The following is a 19,237-nucleotide window of genomic DNA, read 5'->3' on the forward strand; positions in this document are numbered from 1 at the left end:
GTCAAGAAGCTTTGTTGAGCTATGTGACTGGGAAAATAGCCTGCCTATGCTGTAGTTTATTCACATTAATACTGGGAATATCCAAAGAACCTCCTTGGAGTTGTTTTAATAATAAAATAAGTAAAATGATGAGGATAAATAATTATAAGTAAAGTGATTGGAGTAATACTTAGTGTATAGTACTGTGTATATAGATTATATTACTACCATTTATTTCTAAATTTCTTGAATGAAAACAGTATTTTTTTCATATCATGAAAAATAGTTTTTCATTTTCTAATTCTAAAATTATATCATAATATTGCATATGATTTTCCCAGCTATATATCACCATTCCTATTAGTTTCTCAAACTGGTTGAGGATCACCTAGAATTAAGGAAAACAACTGAGGGGCAATTAAACATGCATTGAATAAGTTTGAGGAGTGACCTGAAACTATAACCATTTTCTGTGTTGTTGTTTCAGTGGGAAATGTGATTAAATTCCAGAGCAAATGGTGTGTATGCATGTAGTCACAGACATACACCCACTGTCTTCAGTTAGTTTATTTTCCCATGCATTTTGTACTGGTTTCTCTCTGGTTAGGGACATGCCATATATTTCTTTTTATATTTTTGTGATTCGTAGCATAATACTCCACACAGAGTGGATATTTTAAAAATTATTATTAGCAGCGAAGACTGAAAAAAGAAGACTCATTGAATTCTAAATGCCACCTCAACACAAAAGTGTTGAGATCCTGTGGCAGAGTTTGTAGAAGGTGTGGCCAGCACTGACGTTGGCAGATTGTTTTATTTGCCTGAATGTTTTATTGAACTCCAGCCTTGGCATAAAGTTTTTTATTTTATTCTTTTCCCAGGTTGCTATTTGTGATTTTGGTGCTTTATATAATAACAGCAAGAGCGCCGATTGTCCCGTAGTCACAGATATTCCTTAAATGAATTTATTACTAAATATTTCCCCCTTTACTAATTTTTATATGTGCATTTACCCATTTCTGTCCCACAGTGAGCCTATCAGAGGCAGAGATCCATCTTTCTTCATTTAACTTAAGCATGGCTACTTGAGGCTCTCTTGCCCTCATGGCCCCAGCCTCTGAGCTGCCTAAAGCACTTAACTGTAGGTGCCCAGGATGGCCTTCATTTTATACTGCTATGAATTCCTTTAATGTCACCAGCTATAGAAATCACTCTTGCGTCATGGAGTCATAATACTGGGCATTAGGATGCTCCTTGTTAATCTTATTCATTTTAAGATGTGGAAACTGGCAAGTGACTTACTAGTATAATACAACGTTATGCTGGAGGCAGGACTGAAAGCTCAGTGCCTGGCTCCCAGTTTTTTGCTCTTCCTACTGTGCCATCTACTCAGGACCTCTCAGGATTGTTGAATCAGTCTTTGAGAAATTCCTTTTACTTTGGCCTGAAGTAATTCTTCCCTGGTACTGATCTTTCCCTTCAAATATAAAAATTTTTAAACAGTTGTGAGAGAACACATTTTCCACTGAATGAGCATTTATCTTATTCAATAATGCTTATTTAGCTGAGGGATCTTAAAAAGTTTTAGTTTCTCTGAGTGTCAGCTTTTTCATCTATAAAAGATGAGGATGATGATAATACCTATTTTGCAGATTTAATGATTAGGAAAAAATTGTTTATAGAGTGTTTGATACAGATGTTCAGTAATTGTTACCATTAATATTATCATTATCCTATGTTCATCTGGATGTGTTGTTCATGTGCGATAATTCATAGGATGCTGACCCTTCTAGACGTCAAAATCTCATGTGTTGTAATGGTGGATTGGGGGCAGTGTTCACTTTGAGAAATATTGAGGATTTTAATTTTATATTTGGAAAATGAAAAAAATTCATATTTTCACAGTAGAAATTACATGTCAATCACATTCTGCGTGGCTAATGATGATATGTAAAAAATTTGATCTAGGCATACCATCCTGGGTGTTTTTCAGTTTCTGTTGAAGAACCGAGGCCTTTTCCCCACGGTGTGGGAATTGCACTTTCATGGAGCAGTTCAGCGTATTCCTCTGTCCTCTGCATTTCCTGGAATGCAGATCCTGGCAGCTGGATCCAGAGACTTTACCAGACTGAGATTCAATCCCTTTGGGAAGTCTATAGGTGGTGGTGTGTTGTTTCATCAAATGGCACATGATGTCTGGTTTTGCTCTTCTTTGAGGGTAGCAGCTCTTGATGTTCAAAGTCTAGATCCATGAATTCATTAGAGTTGCAAAATATTAGACTAGATATTCCAGTTCTACCATTGTTTTCATTGTTACCTGGAATAACTTTATAAGTAGAGATGTGTCCCTTCATCTACTATTTGCTTCCTTAAGTGGTAAAGTCCAAATAGAAAAGACAAGAGAATCCTTGTACTTAACCTAGTTTTCACAATTCTTAGTTCAGATGATGACCAGTTTATTATTATGAACTTGTGGATTTTAATATTTTGGTGGATTTAAGTATCTTTTGCAATTTAATTCATATTCTTATTAGAAACTCAGTTGTTCCTTTGTCCTGTGGGAACCTCTTCAGTTTGTTTCTTGGGCCCCTTTAACAGGACTCTACATTAGTCTTTGATAGTTTCCTTGCTGTTTTGTGTGATAAGATGTTTCAGGCTCATTTTGTGCCATTTCCTGCTTCAGAACTGAAATCAGTCATTTTCTCTATGAAGCCCTCCTATTTTATTTTTAAAGTTACTTCTGTCTTTCTATTTTTTTAAATGGGAAATAGTGTTTTAAGACTCCAGTCTAGGCACTAGAGATACTTATTGCTTTTCAGTTTGTCATTGTTTTTTCGATGGACAGAGCTAGGAAAATATATTTACTAAGGTAAAACACCCAGTAGGTTCATAGTAACACTTTTGCTTGAAATTCAAGATTAGTTTTTACTTGGGGGTTCTTAATTTCTTTTGTATTATATGTTTGTCTCCTTTTTCCCTAATGAGTATATAATAGAATTACTATGCCCATAATTACTTTAAGTCCACAGGAAGCATGATAGTCAAGAAATAATAATACTGATCACCACCAATTTTGATTTTTTTTAATTTTATTGTTTCTTTTACATATGCTATTCATATTTTCCCCAGTTTTTAAAATTGGAGGCCTATGTGTTCTCAGAGCATAGAATCATTAAATACTATTCTCTCTCCATCCTGGCCTTAGTTCTATGAGTAACATATTTAGTGCTTATCACCAGTCCTTATGATGATGTTTCTTTAGTCATTTTGGTTTCTCAAGCTCTCTTTCTTAACAGATGCCTTAGGAAAGGCTCCTGGGAAAATTTATCATCAATTTTCTTGCAAGTTCATAACATTCTATCTGTGCTTCTTACATATGCAGGTCATTTTTGCTAAAAATAAAATCTTTAACTCGCCTTTTCTTTCCTTAAATATCTCAAATCTGTAACTCCATTTTTTTTTTTTTTCTGGCAAAAATATTACTGTTGAAAAGTCTGAGAGTCTTTTTGTTGTTGCTGTTGTTGGCTTATAAGTCACATGATATTTCAGCCTAAATCTCAAAGGATTTTAAAAAATTTTTACTAGAATGTCTTGCCGGTCGTTTTAGGTTGATATTCTCAGGTACCTAATGGCTTCTTTCAATATGTTACTTCAAATCTTTAAAAAATTTTTAGATAAGTGCTCTTGGACTTTGTTTTTTTGTGTGTGTGTTCGGTACCTTTGCTTTGGTTTTCTTTTTCAGGGAATCCTACTATCCTCATTGCCTACCTTCAGTATTTATCACTTCTCTTGATTCCTTCTTTACTATTTATTTCTTTGAATTTTTTAAAGAAACAAATTATTAGGAATAATTTTAAATTTATCATAGAAAGTATACAAAGATAATTCAGAGTTTACTGTCCCCCTCACGCAGTAGTCTCTAATGTTAACACGTTACATTAGTAAAAGGCATGTGTCAAAACTAGAAAACCAACACTGGTGCACTACTAAATTCCATTCTTTGGATTTCACTCCTTTCTCCATTGATGTCCTTTTTGCTGGTATAGGATCTTGCCTGGATGTTCATGGCTGCTGACTGATCAGAGTGGTAGTTGCTAAAAGTTAGAATGGTTGTGGCAATTTTTAAAAATAAGGCAGCAATGAACTTTGCTGTATCAATTAACTCTCCTTTCATGAACAAATTCTCCATAACATGCAGTGCTGTTTGATAGCATTTTACACACAGTAGAAATTCTTTGAAAATTGGAGCAGATCCTCTCACACCCTGCTACTACTTTATCAACTGAGTTTATGTAATATTCTAAATTGTTGTCATTTCAACAGCCTTTATAGTTTGTTCACCAGTAGTAGATTCCATCTCATGAAACCACTTCTTTGCTCATCTAGAAGCAGCAACTCCTTATCTGTAAAAGATTTATCTTGAGATTGCAGCGATTCGGTCACATTTTCAGCCTCTACTTTTAATTCTATTGATAGTTCTCTTACTGTTTCCATCACAGTTGCACTTAACTTCTTCCACAAAAATCTTGAGCCCCTTAAAGGTCATCAGTGAAGGTTGGACTTGACTTCTCCCAAACTCATGTTAATGTTTGTGAAAATGAGACAAGACAAGGAGGTCGTTAATCACAGACCAGTAGGGAGATAAGGGTTAATTTATAAGATTTGGCATTATAAATTCTTTTGGCCTCAGCTCCCTTCCCTGGAGATAACAGTATTATTTTCTTCATGGTATAGAGAGAACATCTTTCATGTGAGTGTTTTAGCTCTTCCTTTTAGGAAGAAAAGGGGAGATCAGCACACTCTACCTGTACCTGCTGTTTTCTAGCTGTCTTTAGCTCAAAAAATAATCCTTATGCCAAGTGGCATATTTTGGAATGAGTGGAACATTCTGCTACCCTTTGGTTCCCCCTTCTTCCTTGGATGACTATGAATCTTGTGGCTTGGATATTTTTTCTATATCCATGTTTACTCTGGAGTTTGTGGGAAACTGTGTCTCATTATTTGTTGCTTGTTTGTTTTGGTAAAGACTGTCTATGGGTTTTTAAAATTTTGTTATCTAGTTGTTTTATCTATTTTTATATGGGAATTTAGGAAGATCCAAAAGGTCTACTGTCTGCTACTGCCATCTTCTCAGAGTCCCATCAGTTGGTTGTATTTTTTTTTTTCCTGCTATTATTCTTAACAGAGTCTGAAAAATCTGAAGATAAAGTGATTATGTTTGGTAAGTTAGGTTCTATTGTGACTCTTCAGATCAGATCAGATCAGTTGCTCAGTCGTGTCCTACTCTTTGCTACCCCATAAATCGCAGCACACCAGGCCTCCCTGTCCATCACCAACTCCCAGAGTTCACTCAGACTCATGTCCATCGAGTCGGTGATGCCATCCAGCCATCTCATCCTCTGTTGTCCCCTTCTCCTCCTGCCCCCAATCCCTCCCAGCATCAGAGTCTTTTCCAGTGAGTGAGGTGGCCAAAGTACTGGAGTTTCAGCTTTAGCATCTTTCCTTCCAAAGAAATCCCAGGGCTGATCTCCTTCAGAATGGACTGGTTGGATCTCCTTGCAGTCCAAGGGACTCTCAAGAGTCTTCTCCAACACCACAGTTCAAAAGCATCAATTCTTCGGCCCTCAGCTTTTTATAGTCCAACTCTCACATCCATACATGACTGCTGGAAAAACCATAGCATTGACTAGACGGACCTTTGTTGACAGAGGAATATCTCTGCTTTTAATATGCTGTCTAGGTTGGTTATAGCTTTTCTTCCAGGGAGCAAGTATCTTTTAATTTCATGACTGCAGTCACCATCTGCAGTGATTTTGGAGCCCAAGAAAATAAAGTCTCTCACTGTTTGCATTGTTTCCCCATCTATTTGCCATGAAGTGATGGGACCATGATCTTCTTTTCTGAATGTTGTTTTAAGCCAGCATTTTCACTCTCCTGTTTCACTTTCATCAAGAGGCTCTTTAGTTCTTCTTTGCTTTCTGCCATAAGGGTGGTGTTATCTGCATATCTGACGTTATTGATATTTCTCCCAGCAATCTTGATTCCAGCTTGTGCTTTATCCAGCCCCACATTTTGCATGATGTACTCTGCATAGACGTTAAATAAGCAGGGTGACAATATACAGCCTTGACGTACTCCTTTCCTGACTTAGAACCAATCTGTTGTTCCATGTCCAGTTCTAACTGTTACTTCTTGACCTGCGTATAGATTTCTCAGGAGGCAGGTTAGGTGGTCTGGTATTCCCATCTCTAAGAATTTTCCAGTTTGTTGTGATCCACACAAAGGCTTTGGCATAGCCAATAAAGAAGAAGTAGATATTTTTCTGGAACTCTCTTGCTTTTTCGATGATCCAGCAGATGTTGGCAATTTGATCTCTGGTTCCTCTGCCTTTTCTAAATCCAGCTTGAACATCTGGAAGTTCACAGTTCACATACTGTTGAAGCCTAGCTTGGAGAATTTTGAGCATTACTTTGCTAGTGTGTGAGATGAGTGCAATTGTGCTATAGTTTGAGCATTCTTTGGCATTGCTTTTCTTTGAGATAGGAATGAAAACTGACCTTTTCCAGTCCTGTGGCCACTGCTGAGTTTTCCAAATTTGCTGGCATATTGAGTGTAACACTTTCACAGCATCATCTTTGAGGATTTGAAATAGTTCAACTGGAATTCCATCACCTCCACTAGCTTTGTTCGTAGTGATGCTTCCTAAGGCCCACTTGACTTCTCATTCCAGGATGTCTGCCTCTAGGTGAGTGATCACACCATCGTGGTTATCAGGGTCATGAAGATCTTTTTTGTATAGTTCTTCTGTGTATTCTTGCCACCTCTTCTTAATATCTTCTGCTTCTGTTAGGTCCATACCATTTCTGTCCTTTATTGTGCCCATCTTTGCATGAAATTATGTTCCTCAGCACTTGTATATGACTCTTACATTGCCATTTCAGTAGTTAGTTATATATGGTCCTATGTTGCCCTCCTAGGAGTGATTCTCTCCTCCTTTCCTGTTGTACGCATCTTTTCAAAATGCCATATACTGCTTATCTTAGTAACCTGTTACAGAAACAAAGAGCTTCCCTGGTAGCTCAGCTGGTGAAGAATTGGCCTTCTATGCAGGAGATCCTGGTTCTATTCCTGGGTTGTGAAGATCCCCTGGAGAAGGGACAGTCTACACTCTCCACTATAGTTTGGCTTCCCTGGTGGCTCAGACGGTAAAGAATCTGCCTGCAGTGTGGGAGACCTGAGTTTGGAAGATCTCAACCCACTCCAGTATTTCTGTCTGGAGAATCCCCATGGACAGAAGAGCTTGGCAGGCTACAGTCCATGGAGTCGCAAAAAGTTGGATATGACTGAGCGACTAAGCATAGCATAGAAACAAATGTCTTGTCATTTCTTAATTAGGGACCGTGGCTGCCCTAAACACTATTAATACTCTAAGTAAAAGAAAATGATAGCAGTCTAGCTTTATTCAAGTGCCTGTTTTGTGCTATAGCTTTTACATTTCTGTTTCTTCCTGCTGAGGATTTTAAAACCCAAATAATATTTTGTTAGCATAAAATTTACCATAATTGCATATGATAATGCTATGCACGGTCCAGCTTATTTTTATTTTTCCTATCAGAACATTAATATTCTCACTTTTAAGGGCATTATGGACTGGCAAGTGATACTGATCTAAATGAATTAATGATTAAATAAATAAGGAAGAAAAGAGAAAGAGTATGTGTGGGGGGCTGGTTTTCAGGTTCTGTTTCTTCTTAAGTGAGATTTGGTGGCTTGTTATCTTTCAAGGCCTACTTCATCTATGTTGATGAATTTATAGGCATAGAGTTATTTATAGTTTTCCTTAGGTCAGTAGTAATGTTTCTTTCCTCTCTCATATCTGATGTTAATAATTTGTGTCTTCTCCCTTTTTTTGTTGTCAGCCTAACTGAGCTTTGTGTATTTTATTTATTCATTTCTTCGAAGAATCAACTTTTGGTTTTATTCATTTTCTCTATTTTTCTATTTTCAGTTTTATTAATTTCTGCAGGTAAAAAGAAAAACATTTGTTGAATGATGGAGTGTATTTGACAAATTAGAAGTGGACAGTAGTCTGACAAGGGAAAGAACAGTTAGAGTTCCATGTTTGCCCATGAAATTGTGATTAAAGGAAACCTGTAAGCTTTAAAGATAACCTTAGGGATATTATTTTGCACTAACCATTATGTATTTGTATTTCATTTAAAAAATATTAGTGATGGCGCTTAAAAATCTCTGTGTAGATATCACTGAAAAGAACAGTGTGTTACTACACTGTACATACTCAGAAGCCTGTTTAAAGCCGTCATGCTGTGTAATCTATGTGTGTGTATCACCTGCAGTTTTCTTATTTCACTTATAGATGATACAGTTACCATCATAGGAGAAACGTGTGTCCATTTGACTGATTCTTATGTTTTATTTTCTTGCAGAAATGCTGAGTCGACTGTCAGGATTAGCAAATGTTGTTTTACATGAATTATCAGGAGATGACACTGATGAGAATATGAGGGCTTCCTTAGAACCTGTGAGTAGCTCTGTTCTGATTAAGCTGATGAGATGTATATTCCCTGTCCTTCTGATGACAAGAATTTAAGATGAAAGAGTGTGAGCAGCCTCCCTCATGCTAGGTGGAAGAGAAGATTAAGAAAAATATTGAGACTTTGTAAATGATCCTTTTCCTGTACGGTTGTAGCCTATAAGGCCCAGTAATGGACTTCCCTGGTGGCTCAGGTGGTAGAGCGTCTGTCTACAATGCGGGAGACCTGGGTTTGATCCCTGGGTCCGGAAGATTCCCTGGAGAAGGAAATGGCAACCCACTCCAGTACTCTTGCCTAGAAAATCCCATGGACGGAGGAGCCTGGTGCAGGCCACTGTCCATGGGGTCACAAAGAGTCGGACACAACTGAGCGACTTCACTTTTCAATGGAAATCAAGTCCTGGATAAGATTAGAAAGAGTGTCTTCATTTGTTCCCCTGGGGTTTGTTTAGCACTAGATTGTTTTAACTCAGGTATGTTCTCTTGTTTCACAGGAAACGTCTGAAACAAGAAATGGAGTAACTTTCTGGTTTCAGACTGTTTGCCATTATAAACTCATCTAGCCCTTCTCTTATAGTTTGTATTGTAGTTTTTGAAGGTCACATAGGAATCAAAGTCCTTTCACTTTCTGAAAAGACAAGCAGTGTTCCCTGATGGTTAAGAGAATTTTATTCAACTACTCTCTTAATTTTAAATTTTGGCCTCTTTCACTTAATGTTATGTGATCTTTGCTTGCCTTTATTTTTCTCTTTAGTAAAATTAGTATGATGAGACTGTAAATGAGATAATGATTGTAAATGGTTAACATTTGCAAAGTAACATGTATTGCAATGGTTCTGATAATAATTATTGGATAATAATAATATTGGGTAATTATTATTGAAAAGGTGTCTTTTTAAAATTAAACCATTTTTTAAATTTTTATTTCCCCTGCCAGGTAAGTATGAGTATGTCTCTGTCCACCCCCACACAGCATTAAGTGCCTTATAGTGTACATGCACACTCACTTCACTCCCCCTCCCTACCCACCCTCCTCCTCCTCCACCCTCAGCCATCCTCTACACCCCCTCCTTTTTTGCAACTCTGATCCATTCCAAACAGCTCTTCTAATAAAACCCAAGCACTATCTCTGGAGGGTTTTCCCCAGCCTAAGGAATTCAGTCCCAGAGAATTATACCACTAGACTGCAAGATTTACATAAGCCAAGCCCCATTCTTGACACCTAAGGCCCCTTCTTTCCTCCAGCCCATACTCTGCCCTTGAACCCCCATCTCCTTGGAAAGATTTCTTAAGTAAGGACAAGAGATAAGATGAAGTTGGAATGAAGAAACTCCTGTTGGGAAGTTTATACCTTTTCATTTGTAAATTTGCAACTTTTTGTCTAAATACCAGGAATTACCCCAAGAATCTGACATGGAATTTAATGATAGAACACAAGAGGATGTTCTGGAGCGCCTGGCTTATGTAGAACAGTTGGTGGTGGAACTAAAAGAAATCATTAGACAGAAGGATGCTGAATTGCAGCAGAAGGATGAAGTTCTACAGGTACCATTGTCCTTTCTTGCCAAGCATTTGATAAAAGACAGACATAAGAGTAACTTCAGTTTTTCTCTTCACTTAGATTATTAGAGAATCTGATTTCCCTAGTACCGTAAGATGATGCTTACTGAGAATAACTTTTGTTATATACTGGATAAGTGATGAATAAACATTTTTGTATTTACCATCATTGTTCTCTGACAGGAAGAAAGAAAAGCTGCTGATAACAAAATAAAAAAGCTAAAACTTCACGCTAAGGCCAAATTAACTTCTTTGAATAAACACATAGAAGAGATGAAGGCACAAGGAGGGACTGTTCTGTCCACCGAACCGCAGTCAGAGGAGCAACTCTCCAAGGTATAGTGACTGGGTATAATATACACTTCCTCAGGAGCAAAAGCCTCTCATTGTAGCAGATCTTCACTAATCACAAAAATTTATGAAGCTGAAGTAACACAGCACTAAATGCTATCCTTTTATTGAGCTCGCAGCCTAACTGGGCTATAGGCCAAGCACAGAATAAAAGGCCAACAAAAAACATGGAAGTTAAATATCAGTTGTAACCTACACTTGCAGAGAATTAAAAAGGCTAACAAGAAGAAGTAAATATTGAAGTGAGGCATTTAGCTTTTGAATCCTTGGTTAGAAGAGTAAACTAAGTGTTCTCTAAGGTTTCTCCCAGCTCTGAAATTCTTTAATTTAGTGACAGAATATGCTTTGTCTTCATGTGGCCACATAATAGTACTTTGAATAGTTTCATGCATTGTGGGCTTAATCAGCTGGATTATCTTGGGCTCCAGTAAGGGATGCCCTCTATCTAGGTTTATGACTGCCACCAACAAACAGTTTAAGGTAGAAGATAAGAGAAAGGAGTAAGCCAAGTGTTGGCTTTTGAGAAATTGAGCATTGTTCTAGTACTTGTTCTTACTGTCTTTCCCAAATATTCACATTCAGTCAGCTAGTTAGAGAACAAGAAACTTTTGACAAATTTGGTATAGAATAAAGAGAGACCAGCCCCATCAGATGTACAATTACAGTTGGCTTAGATGTCACTCTACATAAGAGATCTTTTAATTTGTTTTAGCTTACACCGTGTTTTATTTTTTGACTCGCTAGTATTCTTATCCACAATGATTTTAGTTCTTGGGAAATGAGACTTAAATCAATTCTTTAGGCATAACCCTGGGGTTGCTAGTACCCTGGTTAGTCTTTCCTTCCTGGGTCTAATGCTCAGAAGATATGACTTTTCCTGCATTGATAGATAGCCTTATTTAGCTTCTCAAAGCTGATTTTAGAAGCTTCTCTTATTCTTCTCAAATAATGCCTTCATCTGGATTCTTCTTTTCTTACTTACTGGTTTTTTCCTCTCATTATTCTTTCTTCCCCCTGGCTGTGGTAGCACCAACCTGTCTCTCCCCATGTGACTTTGTTTCTTCTAACTTTTCCCTCTGCTATGTTGTTATATTTTTAAGTTATCCATTTTATACCTGCCCCCTCTTTTTTAAAGCTCTGAGACCTTAAACAAATCAGCATCATGTAGCTTCATTTCCTTCCTCTGTTAAATAGAAGGGTTAGATTAAATGATTTCTAAGTTTCAGCAGCTAGTCACAGCAGCTCTTTAACTATTGTTTACCCATGACAGAGCTTGATAGTCTCTGGAAAGTGTAGTTGAAGAAATGATGGCAATCCTCAGATACTTGACAGACTGTTATGTGAAAGAAAGTGTAAAATTATTCTGTGTGGTTCCAATAAGCAGAATAGGTTCATTTTGGAGGGCAAGGAGTGGTGGTGAATTCAGTTGGGAGGCATCTGGTTCAGTCGAAAGAAGAGCTTTTGGGGGAAAAAAAAAAGACTGTTGAAATATGTTAATTCCTCCCCTCCTTCTGTCTCTTTTATGATTTTTTTGTCCTTCACTTAGCAGCTGTGTTTTCCTGAATTCTGCCCTCTAGTTCTTCAAGGCAGTGGGATTATGAGTTTTATGTTAAGTTTTAGTCCTGTATGGCACTGACTGATTTTGCCCTCAGACTAAAAACTATAAAAATAGGAAATTTGGTGTCATTTCTCCCAGGTATCAACTCCCTTCTGGTATCCTCCTGCTTCTGGTTGCTCTCCATCGTTTTCAGATAGCTATTTGTCTATCTTGTCCAGTTTATAGTGAGAAAGAATGGGTCTGACAGGAACTTCTTGGCTGTACTCAAACTCGAAAACTCTAAGATTGCTTCCTTGTTGTTAGGTCAAGTGTTATTTTTTGCTCCCATTTATTGGATAACACTATAATCAAGGAGCTGTATAGGGCAAATTAGAGTCTTTTAAATAAATAACTTTATTTCCTGCGTTTTCAGCATGACAAGAGTTCTACAGAGGAAGAGATAGAAGTAGAAAAGATAAAACATAAACTCCAGGAGAAAGAGGAACTAATTACCAGTTTGCAAGCCCAACTTACCCAGGCACAGGCAAACCAAGCTACACAGGTAGGGGTGTAAGTTACCTCATAATCATTAAGTTAACAAATCTCTATCAACTCCTTCCTTGCTTGGTCCCTTCCCTTTTCTTTCCTCTTGTCTTTCCTTCTCCACTAAGTCTAGTAATTCTACTAGACTGTGCATTGGTGTTTATCATGCATGGTTGATATTTGTAGATAGCCAGATATCTTTTTCAATACATGGTTTCACACATTTTATTTCAGAAGAGTTTTCTTGAATCATATAGCTTCTAGTATTTGGTCTGTTTTCTTCTTTAGGGACTTCTATTACCCATATGTTTCACCTTTGATTATCTTCCATATTTGTCACTTTCAGTTCCTTTTTATCTCTTCATTTTCAAAAGTTTCTTCTTTTTTTTTCTTCTTTAAGGCATTCTATTTCGTGTTTATTTACTTTTGTAAATTGTTTTGTGTTCAAAATAAATTGTTTTGTGTTTTGTGTTCTTGTTTGTGTTCTTTTCAGGACTCGTTTTGATTCAAAAGAATCAAATTTTTCCTGAATTTTGTCACCTCATTTCTGAATTTTTCTAATTCTGATTTTAAAACTGTTCTTTTGTGTCTTATATAATTTTCTTATTTTTTAAAAACACCTTTGAAATATATTGCAATTTTGACTTTGAGCTTGCCTATGGTATGCTTTTCTCACCTGCTTGGTTTTCTTCTTCTTTTTTTTTTTAATGATAACTTTGGATGGGATTTGACCTTGATCCTTTTTATGTTTCTTATTTTTGTGTGAAATTAATTTTCCTAAACTTATTGAAGGAGGCCTGATTCAGGAAAATGTTTTTTATTTAACAGACTTCTCTTTTTTGTTATTTTTGTGTTGTGTTCAAAGATAAGACAGGTGGATTTCTGAGGTTTCCTGGCCTTCCCCCTGCCCTTGTCTCTGATCTATACCAACATTGCTCAATAGTAATATAATGTGAGTCACATGCATAATTTTAAATTTTTTAGCAGCTATATTGCAAAAGATAAAGAAGAAACAGGTAAAATCAATTTTAACAATTATTTCATTTAGCCCAGTATATTAAAAATATACTTTTCAGATTAATATAAAAATTATTTTTATGTTAATTTACATTCTTTTTTCTGCACCAAGTCTTACATTTAGTATGTATTTTATATTTATATCTCAACTTGGATGCTAAATTTTCATTGGAAATACTTCATATGTGTTTAGATTTCATAAAATTTCCAGTTGAGAAAATAGACTCATGTACTTAAATTGTTCCATACTTATTTAGAAACTTCCCTGTCACTGAACTGAGGGCCAAACATCATTTTCCTTCAATATTTGCATCCATATTTAGAAACTGGCTAATTATTTAGGATAGTTAATTTGAAAAAAAATCAACTTTAAAGCAACATGTGTGAGAAATGAAAGCACATGTTCACAAAAGGACTTGTATATGCATGTGCATAGCAGCTTTACTTGTGAAACCAAAAGCTAGAAATAACTTATCTGTCAGCAGGAGAATATTTAAATACACAATGGGATGCTACTTAGAAATAAAAGGTATGATCTATGCATCAGTAGTGTATCTTTATTTTAAATTTAAAAGTATGTCTCTATTTTTGAACTAGAAAAATAATAAAAATAAATATATTTTAATTAATTAAGTATATTATGGTTTAATCATAATTATTTACATAGATGTCAACTATTATTCATACTCTCTTCATTAAGTATTCAGGTAAGCACATCACATAGGTGTATAGGAAAAAAATCATTTAAATTGCATCAATCCATTGACACTGGCTGGATAGCTGATGTGTTGATTGTAACACTAGGAGCAGCGTGCACACTTATTACTTGCACAGCGGTTCAACAGTATGTTGCATAATGCAGCAGGTAAAGTGTAATCATACAAAGTATAATCATACAAAAACATAATTGTATTTAGTGGAAAATAATTCTTAAATTAATTAAAATGAACTAATATTAATAATTTAATTTCTCACTTATATTGGGCATATTTCAAGCCCTTGATAGCCACATATGGCTAGTCGATGATGAATTGTATAGCACATGTGTAGCCCTTCTTGGTCTTCTATTTCTGTTATCCCTATTCTGCTTAATTTCTATTTCACACCTGGAAGTTTCTTCTTGGTGCAGTTTGTATTTTGGGTGGCCGTCCTAATGAGTTAGTTTTCAAACTTCAGGTGGACCAGATTGTTCTGGCCTTTTTGTCCTTTTTACTGTGGACCCCTTTACTTGGCCAGAATCAGAGAATGGAAAAGCTTTGCCAACTCAAGCTGTTGTCCTAAGATTGGCCAACTGTGCTTCCCAGTAAGAATTTATTGACCATTTGGGGGTTTTCCTGTTCTCAAGGCAATCAGATGTTGCTCTGATGCTGCCTTCTGCTACTGCATACCAGACTCTCTGATACCAGAGTCTTTTGGTAGTTTGTCCCTACCTACATGTATTTTAACGTTTGTAGTACTGCCTTCCTAATTTTACTGTAAATATTGTCCATGGGTTTTCTAGTTGTACTGTCTGTTTCTGTGTGAGGAGTCAGAGAAATTGAAAAACCAAACCCTTGTTTTGGTTTCCCTCTGACAAGTAATTTTGGTAATTTTTTAAAAAACCACAGTTCATTCAATTCCCTTCAGTGTTAAATGGAAATTAGAAGGATATTGGTAGGTATTTAGGGCAAATGAAAAGGGAGGTCAGAGAATTAAGAGTGCCAGTTCTTTTGCTTAAATATTTGTTTCCTTCTATGTCTTCAGTCTGCTAAGAGTTCAACAGAGATGGAAGAATTTTTAATGATGAAGAAGCAGCTCCAAGAGAAGGAGGAACTCATTAGCACTTTGCAAACCCAGCTCAGCCAGACACAGGCAGAGCAAGCTGCTCAGGTAGGGTGGGAGGTACCTCAGATTCATTAGAGTAAAGAATCATGAAAGTTTAAAATTAGGGTGGGAGAGGGAGGGGGAATATTTATACTTGTATTGTTGTACAGCAGAAACAGAACATTGTAAAGCAATTTTCCTCCAATAAAAAATAAAAAAAAGAAAAAATAATGTAGCTCATGAAATATATGACTAAATGGAAAAAAAAAGCTCAAGATTATTACATAACAAATCAATTCAGTCTATTTTTAAAACTTTAGTAGTACAAGTATAGTAGCTAGAATGTTACAGTAGAAAGTAGAAGGGTGTGGTAGAAGAAGAAATTAGAAGTGTTATTACCTTGATGAATACACCATAGCCTAATTTATGGCTGTTTAGTTCTGTAGGCCCAGAAACTTGGTTTTAATAGTATACAAAGATTCAGTCTTTTAGAAAGGAATGAGCTTATGCTGAGTTCCAAAGAGACTGTTAGATAAACCAAAAGAAATACAAATGACTAAGTCCATTCTTCATAGTAAAATCTTAATGAGAATTTAAATTATAATCAAAGTATTATGTAATGAGAAGGTGGTATAAGTTATGTGGTTCAATGTTAAAAGGCGCCGGTACGTGACTTTCTTCTTTATAGTTGTTTCTGCTATAACCAGAAATTATTCTGCTACCAGGACCAGTAGTTATTTTCTGCTACTGTTTGAACTGCCATTCTCAATTCTTTCTATTTTTCTGAATTTCCCATTTGACCACTCACTCTTATATTTTTCCTTTGATAATGCTCGAATGACTCAAGAAACGTTTTTTTCCCCTCAAGTGCCCTTGCACAATAAGTGCGTTATCCACTGGGTGTTTGGTGTTTATTGATAACTTGTAGTATTAGTGGCACTGTCTATGGATGACCTGCTGCTGCTGCTAAGTCTCTTCAGTCGTGCCTGACTCTGTGCGACCCCATAGACGGCAGCCCACCAGGCTCCCCCGTCCCTGGGATTCTCCAGGCAAGAACACTGGAGTGGGTTGCCATTTCCTTCTCCATTGCATGAAAATGAAAAGTGAAAGTGAAGTCGCTCAGTCTCGTCTGACTCGTAGCGACCCCATGGACTACAGCCTACCAGGCTCCTCCATCCATGGGATTTTCCAGGCAAGAGTACTGGAGTGGGGTGCCATTGCCTTCTCTGATGGATGACCTACTACTGTGTATAAATTTAAAATTGGATATTCTAAGATCTTAAGTTTTGTGTATTAGCTTTTATCATGTCCTTTTTTGTATACATTATATGATGTATGATGGGGAAATACAGAATATTTTTACCGAGTGGCTTACTACATGGAAAGCCAAGGTGTATGGGTATACACACACACACACACACACAAATGTATTAACTGATCCATCATAATATAAGCCATTCAGAATGTTCAGAGCAAGCAGCAATACAAAGTATTTTGTGAGGTGAAAGAGGGTACTGTGCATATGACAACCAAGGAATCTTACATGGAAGACTCAGGATTTAAGTAAAACAATGATGGATAGATAATATAGTTTCAACAGGGTGGGGAAAGGGTATTCCAATTGTGGGGAATGGTGTGAGCAAAGTCTCAGGAAAAAGAACATGGTACATTTATAGGAAAGGCTGTGTAGATATGTTTGGCTAATGAAGGACTCCAGTGCCTATATATTTGAAACACAGGATTTCAAATTTATAGTGACATCAAAATTCAGATAATGGTGGAAACCAACAAAATTCTGTAAAGCAATTATCCTTCAATTAAAAAATAAATAAATAAAAGATACAGTAGAGGAAAAAAAACATATGAAGATTTTTTTTCTTCCTGCCTTAGAAGGAGAGCCAAGTTTCGTTCAAAGTGTCACAAATCGAACAGTCAACAGTAATTGAAGGACCAGTGCAAAATGGGCAAGTGAAGAGCTGGTTGACATGCTCAGCCACAGATCTTAAGGAAGTGAATAAGCGTGTGCGCACACACACAGACACAGACAAACACACACACAAAACCTAAGAATGAAACAAAAACACTGATACCGAGCAACTCACAACCAGTCAGTTTATTTCCATTTCATTCAGTCACAAATGAGGCTAATCTAAAATCCTGCAAGTAATGACAGTTGAAAATAGCTGTCTGGAGAGGCAGTGTGGATTGGATGGAAGTATACCAAGTTCTTTGGTAGAAGCAATTCTCTGAAAATAAGACCTGAAAGAAAAATTTGTATTTCCAGTTGTAGAGAATCTTGAGTAGAAGATAACATTATTTTGAGGTTTATAGGGCATGAGAATTTCATTGAAAGTTTTTGACCACAAGTGTGATATTCAATGAATTGTCTAGGGCTTAACAGGAATCTAACTTTGTATGTTTAATATTCTAACCTCCTTAGATCTTTTAGAAATGTACCTCTTGTATATTTAAACACTGTCTTAACCATGCAAATACAGTTTTTATTCAAAATTTATATTTAAGCTGACTTCTGAATTTAATGGCAGGCTTTCTCTCACATTTTGAAGTTACCGTCAGGCCTAGCTCTCTTCCAAAAATCTCATCCTTTGACATTCAAAATTTAATCTGAAATATCTATTGTCCTATCAGTTCTCAGTGTCTGTGTTTGGAGAATAGTCTGTGAGTTTTGTTTGTGTGATAATTCTGGGAGTGTAACTTGTATAGTTTCTCTGGTGTGTGTCTTCAGTTGAGTTCCATGCAGCAGGTGGTCCGAGAGAAAGATGCCCGCTTTGAGACTCAGGTTCGTCTTCATGAAGATGAGCTTCTTCAGTTAGTAACCCAGGCAGATGTGGAAACAGAGATGCAACAGGTGTGTTGCTAAAACCTAGTAGAATGTTGTTTTGGTTAACATTTAATTAAGTTATCACAGCCACTGTTCCATCCTTGCCCACTGCTCTTCACTTGGTGTGGGTTTGCTCATTAATTGCCTTCTTTTTGATATTCTTCTCTTCTGTTGCATATTAATTATTTATTTTCCTTTACCTTTTCTCTTACCCCTCTAATCAGATTGTCAGTACTCAAAAGCTGAGTTTAACTGGCAAATGTGTGTGGTAGTCAGAAATTGGTTTCTCTTCTGTTTGCTCATTGTAGCTACCTTTGTACATTAGAAACCTGATCCAAAGCTTCAAATCAATGAAGTCAGTTTTAAACTTTAGAAAATTTAAAGAAAAAAAAGGAGTGATTTTGAAACCATAAAGCCTTTTATTAAATTGTTCTTTTTTTAAAAAAAATCATTGAGTAATTTCTGAAAATTGGCTTCATTGTTTTTAAGTTTGTCATCTACTAACTCAAAAGTATTTGTTTCTGTTTAATGTGTAAGGCAGTGTAGTACTCAGAAGCACTCCAGTGGTATTCTTCATGGTCGATCCACTTAATTGATTTTGAGTGAAAACTTCTTCCGTGTTCTAGACAGTCCTTCAGAGTACATCACTAAATAAAGTTTCAGAATACAGCACTTTTTAAAGTTGATTATTAATATATACATGTATTATTGACTTATTCATTCAACAAATGTTTATCAAGTGCATGTCCCATGCATGAAACTAGAAGAGAAATGGTTCTTGCCTGTAGAAGATGTTCTCATAGGTGAGTAGGATATATGTGTACCTACATTATTTAGGTACAGGATCTTGATTATATAATTTAAAAGTGGATATGTGTAATAAATATCTAATTATTAAAAAGGCTCCCTAATTCGGGGACTTGCTTGTGTCAGTTTGGTTGTTGGTGCTCTGGAGAAGACATTTTGGAGATTCTTTGTTGCTGCTGGTTGGGGAGAATGGCAATGTCTGATTCTTTAACTTGTCATCCCTAACATCTAAAAATCTCAGGAC

The 19,237-nt window shown here is 36.4% G+C and overlaps 1 protein-coding gene across 9 annotated transcripts in view; it reads left to right on the plus strand.

Annotated features, from left to right (window-relative positions):
- The window catches only part of GOLGB1 (golgin B1), a 76,287-nt gene that overhangs the window by 3,157 nt on the left and 53,893 nt on the right, over positions 1 to 19,237 (plus strand). For 4 of the 9 annotated variants that reach the window (XM_086403906.1, XM_086403932.1, XM_086403902.1 and 1 more), the window contains 5 exons: positions 8,427 to 8,521; positions 9,926 to 10,078; positions 10,277 to 10,429; positions 12,415 to 12,543; positions 15,285 to 15,410. In XM_086403906.1, the coding sequence (XP_086260032.1) occupies positions 8,429 to 8,521; positions 9,926 to 10,078; positions 10,277 to 10,429; positions 12,415 to 12,543; positions 15,285 to 15,410 (654 nt within the window). In that variant the 5' untranslated portion in view covers positions 8,427 to 8,428. Of the gene's footprint in view, positions 1 to 8,426; positions 8,522 to 9,925; positions 10,079 to 10,276; positions 10,430 to 12,414; positions 12,544 to 15,284; positions 15,411 to 18,090; positions 18,214 to 19,237 lie in introns of all 9 variants that reach the window. The other 5 variants (XM_086403875.1, XM_086403867.1, XM_086403914.1 and 2 more) reach the window with 2 other exon arrangements.

This window comes from Bos grunniens, chromosome 1 (assembly GCF_055505025.1).
Source record: "Bos grunniens cultivar Pamir isolate PY7600 chromosome 1, Bosgru_T2T1.0, whole genome shotgun sequence".
Classification (NCBI taxonomy): domain Eukaryota; kingdom Metazoa; phylum Chordata; class Mammalia; order Artiodactyla; family Bovidae; genus Bos; species Bos grunniens.